The sequence below is a fragment of the Mustela nigripes genome, chromosome 16 (genome assembly GCF_022355385.1).
Source record: "Mustela nigripes isolate SB6536 chromosome 16, MUSNIG.SB6536, whole genome shotgun sequence".
Lineage (NCBI taxonomy): Eukaryota > Metazoa > Chordata > Mammalia > Carnivora > Mustelidae > Mustela > Mustela nigripes.
This window is the reverse complement of record NC_081572.1, coordinates 42,234,330-42,249,480: the sequence shown is the minus strand read 5'-3', so window position 1 is coordinate 42,249,480 and position 15,151 is coordinate 42,234,330. Positions and strand designations below refer to the sequence as shown.

At 59.5% G+C, this 15,151-nt stretch overlaps 1 protein-coding gene across 9 annotated transcripts in view; it reads left to right on the top strand.

The window, feature by feature from the left end:
• The window catches only part of MYO18A (myosin XVIIIA), a 93,596-nt gene that overhangs the window by 62,596 nt on the left and 15,849 nt on the right, over window positions 1-15,151 (top strand). For all 9 annotated transcript variants that reach the window (XM_059378830.1, XM_059378837.1, XM_059378835.1 and 6 more), the window contains 15 exons: window positions 859-968; window positions 3,564-3,629; window positions 6,534-6,662; window positions 7,374-7,517; window positions 7,906-7,995; window positions 8,131-8,250; window positions 8,451-8,562; window positions 8,965-9,092; window positions 9,322-9,476; window positions 11,229-11,352; window positions 11,444-11,644; window positions 12,203-12,313; window positions 12,815-12,919; window positions 13,220-13,366; window positions 13,749-13,862. In XM_059378830.1, coding sequence (XP_059234813.1) covers window positions 859-968; window positions 3,564-3,629; window positions 6,534-6,662; window positions 7,374-7,517; window positions 7,906-7,995; window positions 8,131-8,250; window positions 8,451-8,562; window positions 8,965-9,092; window positions 9,322-9,476; window positions 11,229-11,352; window positions 11,444-11,644; window positions 12,203-12,313; window positions 12,815-12,919; window positions 13,220-13,366; window positions 13,749-13,862 — 1,856 coding nt within the window. The remainder of the gene's footprint in view (window positions 1-858; window positions 969-3,563; window positions 3,630-6,533; window positions 6,663-7,373; window positions 7,518-7,905; window positions 7,996-8,130; window positions 8,251-8,450; window positions 8,563-8,964; window positions 9,093-9,321; window positions 9,477-11,228; window positions 11,353-11,443; window positions 11,645-12,202; window positions 12,314-12,814; window positions 12,920-13,219; window positions 13,367-13,748; window positions 13,863-15,151) is intronic.

The following is a 15,151-nucleotide window of genomic DNA, read 5'->3' as shown; positions in this document are numbered from 1 at the left end:
CTGGCCACCATCCTGACCTTGTTCCAAGCCAGAAGCCATCTGATCCTTGTCCCAGCCTCAAACCTATGCAGTAGGTAGGTCTTTGCTGGAGGTAATGCTCTTCAGGAAAAGAGAATCTAGAAGTCTTCGGGTCACCTGGCATAGGGCTCAAGGTCAGGATGGGAGCAGGAAGGGCACCCTTTCTGTATCCTGCTTCAGAGGAAAAGAAGGGAGCATTTTACTGAGCACCCACATGATCCAAGCCATGCTTTCCACACATTCTCTCATTCAAACCCCGTGACTACCGTGCAGAGTAAGCAGCAGGTCCCCCTTTGAAAGATGGGGAAAGCAAGAGTCAGAGATGTTGAGTGACTTGTCCAAGGTCACACAGTGCCAAGAGCCAGGGCCAGGATTCCAACCCCAAGCCCATGTACTTTTCCTCTCAGCTACTCTCTGTGGCCTGATTTTCTTTGTGCTTGTTAAGTCCTAAAGACAGTGTTCTCTCTGGGTGTAGCAGAGTCATAGACTTGGAGGCTAGAAAGCATTTTTCTTTCCCGTGACATTCCTTCCAAGGGGGCAGCCATGTCCTCTGTTCACACACCTCACTGACAAGGTGCTTGCTTCCCTCCAAAGGAACCTGTTCCCCTTGTAGCCCTGCAGTCCCCTAGGAGGGCAGCCCGAACTGTCCTAAAGGCCCCTGTCCCTGGTCCTGCCTCTTCTCTCCCCACCCTCCTTTCCCAGGCCTGCCCCAGCCCCAGGCTCTCCACCCCAGCAGCTTCAGCCCCTTCCCATGACTGTCCTGTCCTGCGACCTGGGTGCCAGCAGCCACCTGGCATGTCAGGAGCAGGCAGGACATGGACAAGCCTGCCCTCTTTCTAGGTTACCCGGACCACATGGTGTTCTCTGAGTTCCGCCGCCGCTTCGATGTCCTGGCCCCACACCTGACCAAGAAACACGGGCGCAACTACATTGTGGTGGATGAGAGGCGGGTAGGTCTGAGAAGCCTCACCGGACCCCCTTCTTTCTGCCCAGACCCCTCCGAGCAGCTGCCTCTCATCCCCTCGAGAGCCCAGCTGCCCCTTGCTCAGGCTCCTGGTTTTGGCCACCTGGGGTCAGAACAGGGGCCCGTGGCCACCAAGCTGTGCCGGTCGGGAGAAGGTAGGCTGGGGCGTGAACTGTAGGGATCGGAGAAGAGCCACCGTCATTGGAGGCCAGAGTTGGGGCTCTCCGCTCTCTAGTGAGCTCGTCATTATCTACGCAAGTCTCCCAGGGGGCAGATGTTTTGGGTGTTTGGGTGTTACCCTGGGTAGCCTCTGGGCCTTGCCTCCTGAGTCACAGACCCACATTCACAGACGCCTTGGAAACTTCTCTCCATCCAGGACCTGCCAGCGTCCTGGGCGACCTTGGTGTACATGTAGATGACCCACCCCGTAACACCCTTCTCTCTGACCCCTGACCTTTATTCCAGCCTCCCACTCACGGCTACACCCAGGACCTTGTCACCCCTGGAAATGCTTCACCTCAGAAATCTTAAATCCCAACATGGCCTCCCCTGCCCACAGCCTCCTGCCTGAGCACCTCACTTCTCTCCTCCTCTCAGGGCACCTGCTCTTTGGCCCTGTTGAGACCTCTCATTTCTGGACCCCGCCGCATTTTCTCTGCTCTGTCCATTTCCTTCTGACTTTTCCACTCAGTCTCGATGCCCTGCTCCAGCCCTCCGGTCACTTGGCCCTCATCACCCTCAGCTCTCCCATGCCTCCCACAGCACCTCCCCTGCCCAACCCCCACGCTGAAGGGCCAGCCTCCGGGCATCTGCACTCCTCCGTCTGGGGTTCCCAAGGGCTAGGGGAGAAAATTATACAACAGCTGGACTCGAACTCCTACCGGTTCATGGTCTCCAGCCTCAACTGGGCCCTTGACGTGGCCCAGCAAGTTTTTCATAATGGCCCATCCTTCCCCGGCCCCTGTTCCAAGCTCCTTCCCTGCAGTTCCTACCCTGCCTTCCCAGGTCGTCTGCTCAGCAGTTGACCTTGCCTCTAAATGATAATAAAATCAAGGCTCCTCTTCCTTCTGTACACTTCTCCTCGGTGCCCTCCTGTCTCGGTGGGAGAGGTGTCCCTCCCCTCATCCAATCCCTTCCTCCTGTGCTTTGGAATCCATTCCCCGGGGCTCCACAAAAGCCCGCTCTCTCCGTGCTGTTTTCTCTCTCCTGTTACTTCGGCCTCTCCTCCGCTGGGTCTTTCCTTCCAGTGGGAAGCATCCTGCAGATTAGTGGAACCTGGCCCTGACACCCTGGACCTGGTCTTCTCTTGCCCACCACCTTCCATGTTGCCAGAGCTAATGGCCACCTTACTGTGCTTCTTGGCAACATCTGACTCTCTTAACAACTCTGTTCTCTGCTGAGCTTCTTTGCTGCCACAGTTGGCTTTGCCTTTGTCCCTCTGAGCGTCCCTTCTTCTTCCTGCCCCTGAAGTAAAGGTCTCTCTCTTCCTTGAGCCGCTGTCCTTGGCCGTCTGTGCTGTCTAGTCTACAACCTCTTCCCAGCCAACCTCATTCACACCCATCGCTTCAATTACCACATATGTATTGACGACTCCCAAATCAATACCTGTAGCCCAGGCCTCTCCCCTGAACCTCAGCTGTGCATTTCTATCTGTTGCTTTCTGGACTTTTCTACCTATGTACATGTAGCATCTTAAACTCACGTGTTCGGACCACACTGATTCCATCCCCTCCCCAACCTACTCTAGCTCTTCCATTTTCTACGTTGGAGAGTGGCACCATTTTCTCTTCGGCTCCATAAGTCAGAAACCTCCGTGCAGTGTCCCTAGATTCCTCCCCCTCATCTGCCCCACCCCCTCGCACTTGCAGGTGCCAGGCACTCTCTCCTTCACGTGCCCGGCACTTCCGTCTCTCTCTTCCCTCTGGGTCACGCTCTAGCCTCCTCTCCTGTGAATCCCTCCAGTAGCTGCCTGAGGGGTCTCCATCTATTCTCCCCCCATGTGCCAGTGGGGATCCCTGGAAAATGCCAATCCGATCGTGTCCCTGCTTGACCGAACCCTCCAGGGCCTCTCAGTGCACGTGGGCTATTTTCCACCTTTCTAGTTGTGCCTTAACCGCCCTACTCCCTTCCCTCCTGAACTGCCTGGTTTCCTCAGTACGTTGTCTGCCTTGTGTGTCCATGTCTTTGCTCTTGCTTGTTCCTCTGCCCGAAATGCCCTCTTGGCGACTTTGGCTAATTCTTCCTTGTAACTGAAGACAGCACGAACTACATCTTGCCTCCTCCATGATGCCTTCCATGATCCCTTGCCTGACTTCGGTGCCTCCTCCTCTGTGTACTTCACTAATTCACTTGTCTCCCTCCCCAACAAGACAGCTTATTGCTCTCGTAGTCATCCTTACGTCCCTAAGGAACGTAGGAATCGCTACAGCCTGATTCTGTGGAAGCCCACCAAAAGCATTTGTTGAATGACTAACAGATTGTCTCAGCAGAAGCCCGGGAAGGACTCGTCCCTGGGCCAAGGAAGCCCAATGCGGAGATGGGGGAGGCCCTTGGCCTCCCTGACAGAGACCTCTCTCTGCAGGCGGTGGAGGAGCTTCTGGAGTCCTTGGACCTGGAGAAGAGCAGCTGCTGCATGGGCTTGAGCCGGGTGAGTGGTCGCTGCAGGAGGCCAAGAGGGCCCGGCCCTCACTCTCTGGTTGCCCTTATCCCAACAGCTGGCCCTCCCCTTCTGCAGCAAACTTGACTTCCCTCCCTCTGAATAACCACTCATTTGGTGCCTTGAACACCCCAGTGACGTGGGGAGGCGGAGTGTGTTGGAAGGTGGCCCTGAACTTGGCCTGAGTCCCAGTGTGGGGAGTGGGGAAGACAGAAGGGAGGAAAGCTGGACAAAGCAGGAAGGCAGCAGGCAGAGAGTTCCAGAGCCCCCGCCCCTTCCCCCCCACCCCCCCTGGGCTGCCAGGGTCCCAGAAGAGCAAGCAGGACGCCGTGAGGCTGTGCTGCCACCACCTGCCCACAAGCCCAGTTCCTCACCTGAATGGAACGTGGTGTCTAAGAGGCAGGCACGCCCGCACCCGGGTGCCAGTCTGCCACATCACTCCACGCCAAAGGCCAGGCAAGCGTCCCTCCCACAGGCAGGAGCCCCGCTCACCTCTCACTCCTCAGGCTGCGAGGCCTGACGGGTGGCATCCACGTATGTGCTCCCAGGGCCCGGGGTGGGAGGGAGGGCGTTTGGGAGCCCGGGAGGGGGTTCCGAACCTCTCTACCTGTCAGCAGGGAGTGGTGAGCCCAGGTTGCCGGGGCTTCATGGGGAGTGTGACGGGGACACAGATGCTCGGAAAAAATGCCTGGTGTCGCTTGTCCGCTCTGTTCTCCCGGTTCTGTCTTCTGAGTCACAGTCCCCCCCCTTTGCTTTCCCATCTCCTGTCTGCATCTGTCTGCGCTGGTTTTCCCTTTTCCTTTTGGCCCTGGCAGCTCCCGGCTCTGTCATTTTCCCTTTCTTTCCTTGTTCTCTGGGTCTTCTGTGGGCTCGCTCTTTCTGTGTCATTTTTCTGGTTTTGGTCTCTTGCTGTGCCTGACTCCACGTCTCCTCATCCCGGACTTTCTGTCAGTGCAGGGGCTGCTGGCTGAGCTTCCTCCCCGGGAAGCCTGCAGTCCGAGGCTGAAGCAAAGCCTCTCGGTGTCTTGGGCGGGCTCCTGCCCCCCTTCCCCCCGCCCACAGGCTGGGCTGCTGCTGGCTAGCATGGGGGTGTCATCTCCTCCAGGGCATGTCTTGGGCAGGAGAGGGCCTGCATAGGCTGGTCCTCTTCCCAGCTACCCTCGCAGCCCCGCTGCTTCGTCCCAGGTGCCAGACCAAGGCGGGCGAGCCCCAGGGCCCACTCACGCTCGCAGAGACATTAGGGGCAAAGTGGGATGTTTGCTTACATCTGACTTGGGAGAACAATTTCAGGGCCTCTGGGCTGTGGTCGGACCAGCTGAGGAGCAGGGATTCTGTGAGCTCGTCAGATTGCTTTGGAGGACGGGGTCACAGTCTGAGCCCATGGGACCCTGAGGGTTCAGGCAGGGTGAGAGAGGATCCTGAGGGCCTCCTGGTATCGTTTGTAAAATATGTATGGATGTGTCTGTTGGGGAAGGACAGGGCCCTAAGCTTTCACCCAGTACTCAAAAGGATTCCTAACCCCACTAATGTAGAGCTGTAGGACCCAGGCCCCAGGCTCCCCACCCCAGCCCTGAGGCCATCTTTTCTCATCTCACCCTGAGGCAGTGAGAATGGGGGTCCACTCTCCAGCCCCTAACCCTCCGCCTCCCTTATTCTGCCTCAGTCAGACCAGCTATGTGCCCTGACCATGAGCCCCTATGTCCGCCTCCAGGCGGGACTTGGCTATTTCCCACCCCCGGTGGAATCTCAAGGCTCAAGTAGGGCTTGAGGCCCGTGGGAGATCCTGGGCACCCAGCTCGCGAGGGCGGGGATTTGGGGAAGCAAGCGTTTGCTGACGCTGGCTTTCTCCTAGGCCAGCCCCAGGGGACTAGGTTTCTGTGGAGTCGCCAGAGGCAAACCTTTCTCAGCAAAAAGTGTAGGCCTTCTCTCCACTTCTCCCCTGAAGGGAGGCCTGGGGGTACTGTACAGACTGGTTCTGAGTATTTCCCGTGCTCTTTGACCCACAGAAGGGAATTTTCTGTGTTCTGGGCAAGGCGGAGGTGGGCACATGCCTAGGTGTCCCTTTGCCCTCTGTGAGGATCCCGGAGTCTTTGCTCACCAGTGTATTTTCTCACCTTTTTTTCTCTTAGTAGAGAACACTTTACCCAGCCCCAGTTCTGAGCACCAGAGGGAGAGGAAATGCTGGCTCTGGGGGCGCCCAGCTGGTTCCTCTCCTGTCTGTCCTCCAGCCCCCAAACCTGTAGGACAGGTCTCTTGATTGGGCTGGCCCCCACCCACCCCCCCTGGCATTTTCATGAGCTGAAACCTGGGTGTGTGTGTGGGGGTGGGATGCTGGCACATGAAAGAGGAGGCTGTTTGAGAGGAGACCGAGTGGGGGGGCCCACCCTTTCTCTGCACACGGCTTCTGGACCTTTCTCTCCTTACACGCTTTCACCACCATCTACTTGGCCTGATCCCAGGCAGCTGGCACCTGCGGTTGGGCCCTTCAGTGGGCCCTGGGCACGGGGGCACGGACATTGTTGCTGGCAGTCCTGGGGGAAGGAAACCTGGGGGAAGAGGATGTTGCTGAGGGCTGTCCTGTCCCCATTTGACTGTGGCTGCTTTATTTCCTTCTTGCCCCAGATACAGATACCTTCCCTTTGCCCTCCCTCTCCTTTTATCTCTCTTTGAAGTTAGATTTCCCACCTTCCTCCTCCTCTTCCGGAAAAACCTCCCCAGGCCCGGCCTGGCCCTCTTCCCTTAGCCTTCCTGGGGCCTCTCCTTGCTCCTTCCCTCCTCTCTTGTTCCCTTGGATCTTCAGGTTCTTCCCTGGGGGCAGAGGGCCACCTCCCAGGCCTGCTGGTGTCCTGCGCCCCCAGCCCATCTCCCGCCTCCATCTGGCCTGCTTCCCCACAGGTGTTCTTCCGGGCAGGCACGTTGGCTCGGCTGGAGGAGCAGCGGGACGAACAAACCAGCAGAAACCTAACCCTGTTCCAGGCGGCCTGCAGGGGCTACCTGGCCCGCCAGCACTTCAAGAAGAAAAAGGTGCTGTTTCTGGGGTATCTCCATCCCACTCCCCGGCCTAGACAGCGAAGTGGAGTTCCTGGGGTGGGGGTGGGGGTTCAAGGGAAGGTGCTGGAGCAGAGGCTGGTCTTGGGTCCACAAGTTATTGTCACCTGGGGGAGATGAAGCAGGGCCCTCTAGGGCCACCATGCCCGGGGCCAGGGTGGGGGATGGGCAGCTCCTTGGTGCCAGCGAGCCTGCTGGTTCTACACAGCACGGTCATGGGGCGGGGGTGGGGGGCAGCGGCTAGGCGAAGGTGGGCTCTGGCTCCTAGGCTGCTCCATGAAGATTAAGGAGCTGTGTCAGCGACTCCTTTTCTTATTAGCAAGTCCATAAAACAGCCAGCACCACCGCCTCTTGTGTTTCAGCAAGATTAGGTTTTATAGCACATCGAGGCCAGGGTGCTGGAAATAATCAGGCAGCAAATAAAGCAGATGAAATTATTCCTAATGACGCCAGAGCGGTTAGTGCCCAGTGCCATGCTCCCAGGGCCGAGCTCTCGGCTGCCCACTCTCTGAGGGCTGGGGAGAGGCTGGGAGTGGGTCTTGGGGGGTGCAGGGAGTGTTCAAACCGGGGTTAAGGGGGCCAGAGGAGCGGCCCTGTGGCTGCGCTGGTGATGGGCAGGGGGAGGGGCCATCCTGGCTGGGCTTGGGACTGAGAGCTGTGCTGTGCGCCACTGTCACCCCAACTTAGATCCAGGACCTGGCCATTCGCTGTGTGCAGAAGAACATTAAGAAGAACAAAGGGGTGAAGGACTGGGCCTGGTGGAAACTCTTTACCACCGTGCGGCCCCTCATCGAGGTACAGCTGTCCGAGGAACAGATCCGGAACAAAGACGTACGTAACGGCTTGGGAAGGGCCAAGTCGATGGAAAAGGACTAGTTCATCCATGTGGGCAGAAAGTCTTGCCAGCTCGACCTGGGCTCCCAAGTACTCTTTATTTAGTCCAGAGAGCCGATGTCCTTGAACGATGCCCGTCAAACAGAAGGCATCCCTCTGGAGCGCTGGCTAAGCCGCTGGGTAGCCTCTTGGTATAAAATCTCAGGCATCCTCAGCATCTGGGGAGGGGTCTAGGATCAGAGCCCCTGGGAGGCAGGGGCTCCCTCCCTATTCCCCATGTCCTGGCTGGAACTTCACCAGCCTCATTTACCCCCACGGTGCAGATTCCAGGCCCCAACCTCTTACAGAGCCTCTGGCTCAGTCTGCCCTCTTCCCTACACCCTAGGAGGAGATCCAGCAGCTGCGGAACAAGCTTGAGAAGGTGGAGAAGGAGCGGAACGAGCTTCGGCTCAACAATGACCGGCTGGAGACCCGGGTCAGTGACTCCCAGGGCCAGGCCGACTGGCCCACCCATGCAGGGTGCCAGGTCCAGGAGCCCCCCCACCCCCAGGGTTCTAGCTGAGTGAGGCAGGCATTTCAACTGGTGGCGACTCCCTCCCCCCGACTCCAGATCTCAGAGCTGACATCGGAGCTGACTGATGAACGTAACACAGGAGAGTCCGCCTCCCAGCTGCTGGACGCCGAGGCCGCGGAGAGGCTCCGAGCCGAGAAGGAGATGAAGGAGCTGCAGGTGAGGACAGGGCCGGGGGGGAGAGCGCCGTGCTAGCTGCCACCGCGCTCTGGCGTCCATCTGCTCCCCCCTGGGAACGGGTGGCCCGGCAGTCCTATCTGCCCGGGGTAAGCACGTGCCCATGGTCTGCATGGCTTGGGGCCTTGGCTGGGCCTGGGTGAGGGGCTGGGCTGGCAGCCTCACAGGCTTCCCTTCCGCAGACCCAGTACGATGCGCTGAAGAAGCAGATGGAGGTGATGGAGATGGAGGTGATGGAGGCCCGCCTCATCCGGGCAGCAGAGATCAACGGGGAGGTGGACGATGATGACACGGGTGGGTCTGAGGCCCGAGGAGCTCACGGGGGCCTGAACAGCAGCCCCCAGACAGCCCCGGCCCTGGCCTGTCTCCCTCCTGGAGCTGGGCCAAGGCTACAGAAATAGACAAGAGTTGAGGTGCCAGCAAACGCAAGGGAATATCGTGGAGGCCTGCGAGAGCCATGATAAGGACAGGGTCCGAGGGCCATGGTCTGCGGGTCCCTGGGAGGGGACAGCACACAGCCACACACCCTCTCTAGTCTTTCCCTGGCTTGGGGGGAAGCCATCATTCCAGAGACCTTCCTGAGTCCCTCTGGCTAATGCCACCTGCTGCCCCTCCCCGTCCTGTCCTTCTCCCCCTCCACCCCTTGTCCAGGACTCTCAGCAGCCCAGTCCTCTCTTGTCGGCCCCACCCTCACAGGCGGTGAGTGGCGCCTGAAGTACGAGCGAGCTGTGCGGGAGGTGGACTTCACCAAGAAGCGGCTCCAGCAGGAGTTCGAGGACAAGCTGGAGGTGGAGCAGCAGAACAAGAGGCAGCTGGAGAGGCGGGTGAGGCTGGTGGAAGGATTGGAGGCCACGGGCCCTGGAGGGGCATGGTGCCCTGGGAGCACCCAGAAGGGGTTGGCGGGTTAGCCTCTGGGCTGCAGACGCCCAAGGGCAAATCGACTCCGTCCCTCATCCCTGGATCTCTCCCTCCCTCGCCCCCCTCCTTCTCCTCCCCTTCTCCACTTCCGGGCCTCTTCCCGGTTGCCGACCCCGCACCCCGTCCGCACCCTAGCTCGGGGACCTGCAGGCAGACAGCGACGAGAGCCAGCGGGCCCTGCAGCAACTGAAGAAGAAGTGCCAACGGCTGACAGCCGAGCTGCAGGACACCAAGCTGCACCTGGAGGGCCAGCAGGTCCGCAACCACGAGCTGGAGAAGAAGCAGAGGAGGTGGGTGGGTCCCCTGCCCCGGACACACGAGACTTCCTGGGGGCCTCCCCCTCCAGGGAAGGGAGAAGGAAGGAGGGCCTGGATTTGGCCGCATGGTCCTGTGGCCTAGAATGGGAACAGGCCTCTCTCCTGACCTCCGAGGAGCCCTCAGGCCCTGTCCCCACTGAAGGCCTGCTCAGGCCTCGGCTCTCGGACGCGTTCCCTGCAGCGTGTGCCCGTCACCCTGCCTGGGCCCAGCAAGGACAGAGCTCCCACCAGGCCCCGTGCAGGAAGCATCCTCACCCCTCCTTGCCCCTTGCCCCCACCCAGCTCCCCACATCTCACTCGCCTCAGCCACACAGACACACTCTCCTGACTAATGTTGTTGAACTACCGTGCCACTTCCATCTCATTATGGTAATGACACAAAGGAGGGGGGCAGCCCTCACAGGATCAGATCCAATCTAAATTAATTTCCCCGGCTGGGGATGGGAATGGGACGCCTTTATTAGCTACACTGGGGAACCCACACACCCTGGGAACAGCAGGGGGCCCCAGGGAGTGGGAAGAGCGCCTGGTTGCCCTCTGCAGGGGAGGGCTTCTTGGCAGAGGCCCCGGGTGCCTTCGTGAAGGGACAGCCCCACACCCACAACCCTGGGGGTGAGCGGGGCAGAGCTGAGTCCTTCCTGTGACCCCGAGTTACCCTCAGCTTCCTGGGCGCTCTGCTGTCCTCCCAACTGGGTCCCGCCAACGGTGAGGGGAGCTGGGAGATCTTATTCCTCCCTCCCAGCACTGTGCCTCTCTGCCTTTACCCCCTCTCCCGTTCACTAGAGGCGGTTCACCCTTAGTGGGACCCCTTCTCCCAAGCACCCCTGCCATGGCAGTGCCAGCCTGGCCTAGTTACCAACTCGCCGCACTCCCTGCTGGGCAACTTATTAGGTTTCATTTCAGCTGCCCGGAGTTTGCTTACCCTTTTTTTTTTTTTTTGATGTGGGGTTGGGTTGGGAGGGAGTCTTTCAGTATTTTCGAAGGGAACCTTATTAGCTATTCGGGGAAGGTGTTAAGAGGAATTTCAGCAATTTGCTCCTTATTTAGAGTCACTGGGCGGGGAAATAGGAGGCTGGGAGGTAGAGGAGCCAAGAAAGGGGCCAGCACCTGCAGGCTGGGCCTGGTGGGACAGCTGGCTTCTGTTGGCAGGGGATGGGGTCCTGGGGGTGACATGGGTACTGCTGGGCCACATGGCCCTGGCCAGGGGCTGGCACTGAGAGGTGGGGGCTGGAGCTGGCTGCCACTCTGGAGTGGCCAAGTGGAACCATGGAAAGTGAGTTAGATGAGGCAACGGTGTCCCTTTCTATGTATCTCTGAGCCCACTCTGCCCTCACCCTGGTCCCTCATTCTTTGATCTGTGGAAACAGAAAAAGGTTAAGACAACAATGGAGAGCCTGTCTACCTCTTCCCTGGAGCAGCCTGTCCACTGCTTCCCCAGAAGCAGTCTGTGGTCCCCTCCTCAGCTCACCTAGTGTTAGGGCTCTTTAGACCACCTCAGTGAAATGCTCCCCATCCCAGAGCAGACGGCCAGCTGGGCCTCAATGGCCTGTGAGCCTGGGTGTCACCTCACCGCTGCCTCCCACTTCTGGGCTGTATAAGGAGGTCCCCTCTGCTTGCATCCTGTCTGCATCCGTGGCCCTGCTTCCTGGCAGCCTCTGGGTGCTGGAGACCCAGACTCTTCCCTGCCCTGGCAGGGTCACCTTGGCCGTCCCTGCTTCCTCACAGGTTCGACAGCGAGCTCTCGCAGGCTCATGAAGAGGCCCAGCGGGAGAAACTGCAGCGGGAGAAGTTGCAGCGGGAGAAGGACACGCTCCTCGCCGAGGCTTTCAGCCTGAAGCAGCAACTGGAGGTGCGTGGGCCACCCACCATCCCCCCGTCCCCACTCCCACCCCCAGACCAGAGCTGGTCCCAGGCCAGCCTCATCTTCTCTTTCGCTCCAGGAAAAAGACATGGACATTGCCGGATTCACCCAGAAGGTTGTCTCCCTGGAGGCCGAACTCCAGGACATTTCTTCCCAAGAGTCTAAAGATGAAGCCTCTCTGGCCAAGGTCAAGAAACAGCTCCGGGACCTGGAGGCCAAGGTCAAGGATCAGGAAGAGGAGCTGGATGAGCAGGCCGGGACCATCCAGATGCTGGAGCAGGTGCTGCAGAGTCTGCCCGAGGGGGGCCCCACCATTCCCACAGCTAACCCAGGGGGTAGCTGGAGTGGAGGGGGCGGCGGGGGAGGGCGAGTTCCCACGTGCAGTCAGTCCTTCGTTCCCTTACTCACAAAATGCTGAGGGAGCACCTGATCTTTGCCAGACACAGTGTGAAAATAATTAAGCTTTCGTCCTGCTTTGAATAAATCTTGATTGAGCTTTAGTATTGAGGGGTTCGGGATGCCCAGCAGCCAGAAGGCCACGTGCCCACCCGGCCTGCCGCTGAGCCACCATGTCAGTTCAGAGAGCTAGAGCCTGAAGGCCAGATGGAAAAGCTGCCCAACTGTCCTCATGTCTGGCAGCCTGCTCTGGGCCAGCATCAGACATCTAGTGAGGGGATTTGGCTTCTCTGGGGAAGCCGGCTGCCCCAGGAACAAGGTGGGAGCTTGGGGAAGTGCGGGCAGAGAAACTCCCTGCCCCTGAGCTCAGGGAGACCCATCCTGCAGGGGGAAGGGGGCTGCTCAGGAACCCGGTTCCTCCCCCCACCCCCATCACCTCCAGGCCAAGCTACGTCTAGAGATGGAGATGGAGCGGATGAGACAGACCCATTCCAAGGAGGTGGAAAGTCGGGATGAGGAAGTAGAGGAGGCCCGGCAGTCATGTCAGAAGAAGGTAAGGGAGTGGGTACTCAGCGTGTCCAGGATGAACCCTGCCTCCCCCATCCCTGCTTTAAAGTAAGGGGCTTTCTGATTCCCTTCCTGAGCCACTCTATCATCCATTTCCATTCTGGACCCGAGATCCTGGCCTTGGCTGGGATGTGTGCCCTCAGGGACTATGGAGAAAGCTTGGTCCTTTGAGGGACGTACGCTCCCTGCTTTCTGGGCACTCAGCGAGGCTGGCCTGGCCTGCCCACTCTGGAATGAAGCCTTCCACTCTGGCGTGGGGCTGCGGTGCATGGCCTGCCATCCCTCCTCCCCCTCCCAGGCTGCTTTGAAACCCTGGGAACTTCGAATTCGGGGTCTGACCCCTCTGGGATCTGCTCAGCCTGCCCCACAGTTTTCCCAGGGTCCGGGTGTGGTGGGGGGAGGTGGGGGAGGGATCCAGAAGGGAAGGGGCCCGGCTGGCACTGAACACTGAAGGGACTGCCGGGCCTCTGTCCCCACGGCCCTCCAGTTGAAGCAAATGGAAGTGCAGCTTGAGGAGGAGTACGAGGATAAGCAGAAGGTGCTGCGAGAGAAGCGGGAACTGGAGAGCAAGCTCGCCACACTGAGTGACCAGGTGAGCAGAGCCTGCTGGCCGGCGCAGCCTCAGCGAGGTGACTTTCAGGGATACATAGCTGGGCGGGGGGTGGGGGGGGCAGGCTCTGTGGAGCTCATTGTGGGCACATGGAGGATGGGGTGGTTACCGCACAGAGCACACCCTGGCTTCTCTCACCGGCTGGCCTGAGCCCGGCACGTCCTCCACTGCTGCGTGTCCGGGGGGCTCTAGAATAAGGTCAGGGGTGAAGAGTGGGCATGGGGAAGACAGGAAGCGGCTCTGTGGGGGAGGCCAGAGCCCCAGCTCCTGCCATGTGCCCAGGTGAGCCAGAGGGACCTGGAGTCCGAGAAGCGGCTCCGGAAGGACCTGAAGCGCACCAAGGCCCTGCTGGCGGATGCCCAGATCATGCTGGACCACCTGAAGAACAACGCCCCCAGCAAGAGGGAGATCGCCCAGCTGAAGAACCAGGTGCCTGGACAGAGTGGGGCTGGTCAGCTCCAAGGGGCAATCGCACGCCTGTAATTTTAGTTCTTTCTCTCCCGCCCTTCCCCTGCCAGGGATTCTTGAGTCCTTGAGAAGGAAGGTAATGGGAGGGGGAGAAGCCACTCATAGCTGTAGACTCCTAGGATCTGTGAGTTCTAGATAGCATGACCGCCAGGCCCCCGGATGGCGTGGATGGTCCCACACCTGCCATCCCTGCCCTGGGAGACACCCGTGCATGCTGACCCAACAGGCCAGGGCTGGGCTCCTTCTCCCCTGCAAGCCCCCCCCCCCCAACCTTGTCCAGCCCCCCCTGCCCCTGGGGTCTGGCTGACATCTCTCCCTGGGGTGGGGACGGCTCTGTGTCCAGCTGGAGGAGTCCGAGTTCACCTGCGCCGCAGCCGTGAAAGCGAGGAAGGCCATGGAGGTGGAGATCGAAGACCTGCACCTACAGATTGATGACATCGCCAAAGCCAAGACGGCGGTGAGGAGCAGGGGGTGTAGGCCGGGCTGGGGGCGGGGGTGGCTGAGGGAAAGTAGAGTGGGGACAGACGGGGCCCTTCCCCAGCCCAATTCCTTGACGCCAGGGCCTTCTGCAGGGAAAGCGGGCCTCCCCTCCTTTGCCTCTCCCCACTCAAAGCAGAGGCCCAGGAAGGGGGGGTGAGGTGGAAGAGGGAGCCAGCCAGGGCCCGTCTCCCTGTTTAACCACCTGCCTGTGGGAGCTTGGCCACAGGCCCCGACACCATAAATAAAGGCAGCTAATGTGGCTGAGGGATGTAAACAGGTGCCTGGAGATTAGCCGAAGCACCGATAAGAGGATGGGATGGCTCCGGTTCCCTCCCCTTCCCCTGGCCAGCCCACTGACAAGCCCAAGCGGCAGCTAATTAGAGCTCTTATTTAATGCTTCCCTTTTAATTCCCTACCTCTCCCGCGGCCCATCCATCGGCCGGGAATGCATTACCGGGATACGGGCACCAGTACCTCCTTGGGCAGGGAATGGGGCAGCAGGGAGGCTGGGCTTGGCTCTGGGCTCCACGGACCCCCCCATCTGGTCACCCGTCTGTTGAGGGATGCCAGTCTCCCGGGCTTGATTTATCTCTGTGACATTTGTGCTCCTCAGCAGTTTTCAGGTGAGTAATTCAAATTCTTTAATTGTGTTAAAAAAGGCTGTTATAAAATTACCATTTTATTTAAATCCGAGTTAATAAATTTCTTGGCGGAGGCTTCCCCAGCTCCCCACAGCCCGGTAACAAGATGGATGGGGCCGGGAAGGAGCCAACGCAGTCATTTTGGTTTGGAATTACAGGCTAATAGATTCATTCATTTCCTGAAGCTGCTGTTGGCTGTCTGCTCCCCTCCCCCCAGGAGTGGACTGACTGTGGGGCTAGAGGGCCTGGGAGCAAGCCGTCCCAGGGGAGATGCGAATCCAAGCCAAGGGACCCTCACACATTCGAGGGGTCCTTCCCCGAGACCTGAAGGGGGCAGAGTGCGTGCAGGTTAAGGCACAGACTGCTAGGGCCAGGAGGATGGGTCATTTGTTCTGGGCAGACCTTTTCTGCCTTCTCATTAGCCTTCGAAGAGCTGCCAGGAAGCAGCTGTCATTTAGCTCAGGGTCCGCCTGTGCCGTGAAGACAGCCTTTCCTGTACTCCCTGAACGCCCCTGGGTCTGGACCCTGCTCCCCTGGCTGGTCTGGCCGCATCGTCACCCCCCCTCCCGTTGGAGGCAGCGTGGGGAAGTTCAGACTTGCCACCAGGTGCCATTAGGCACTCAAG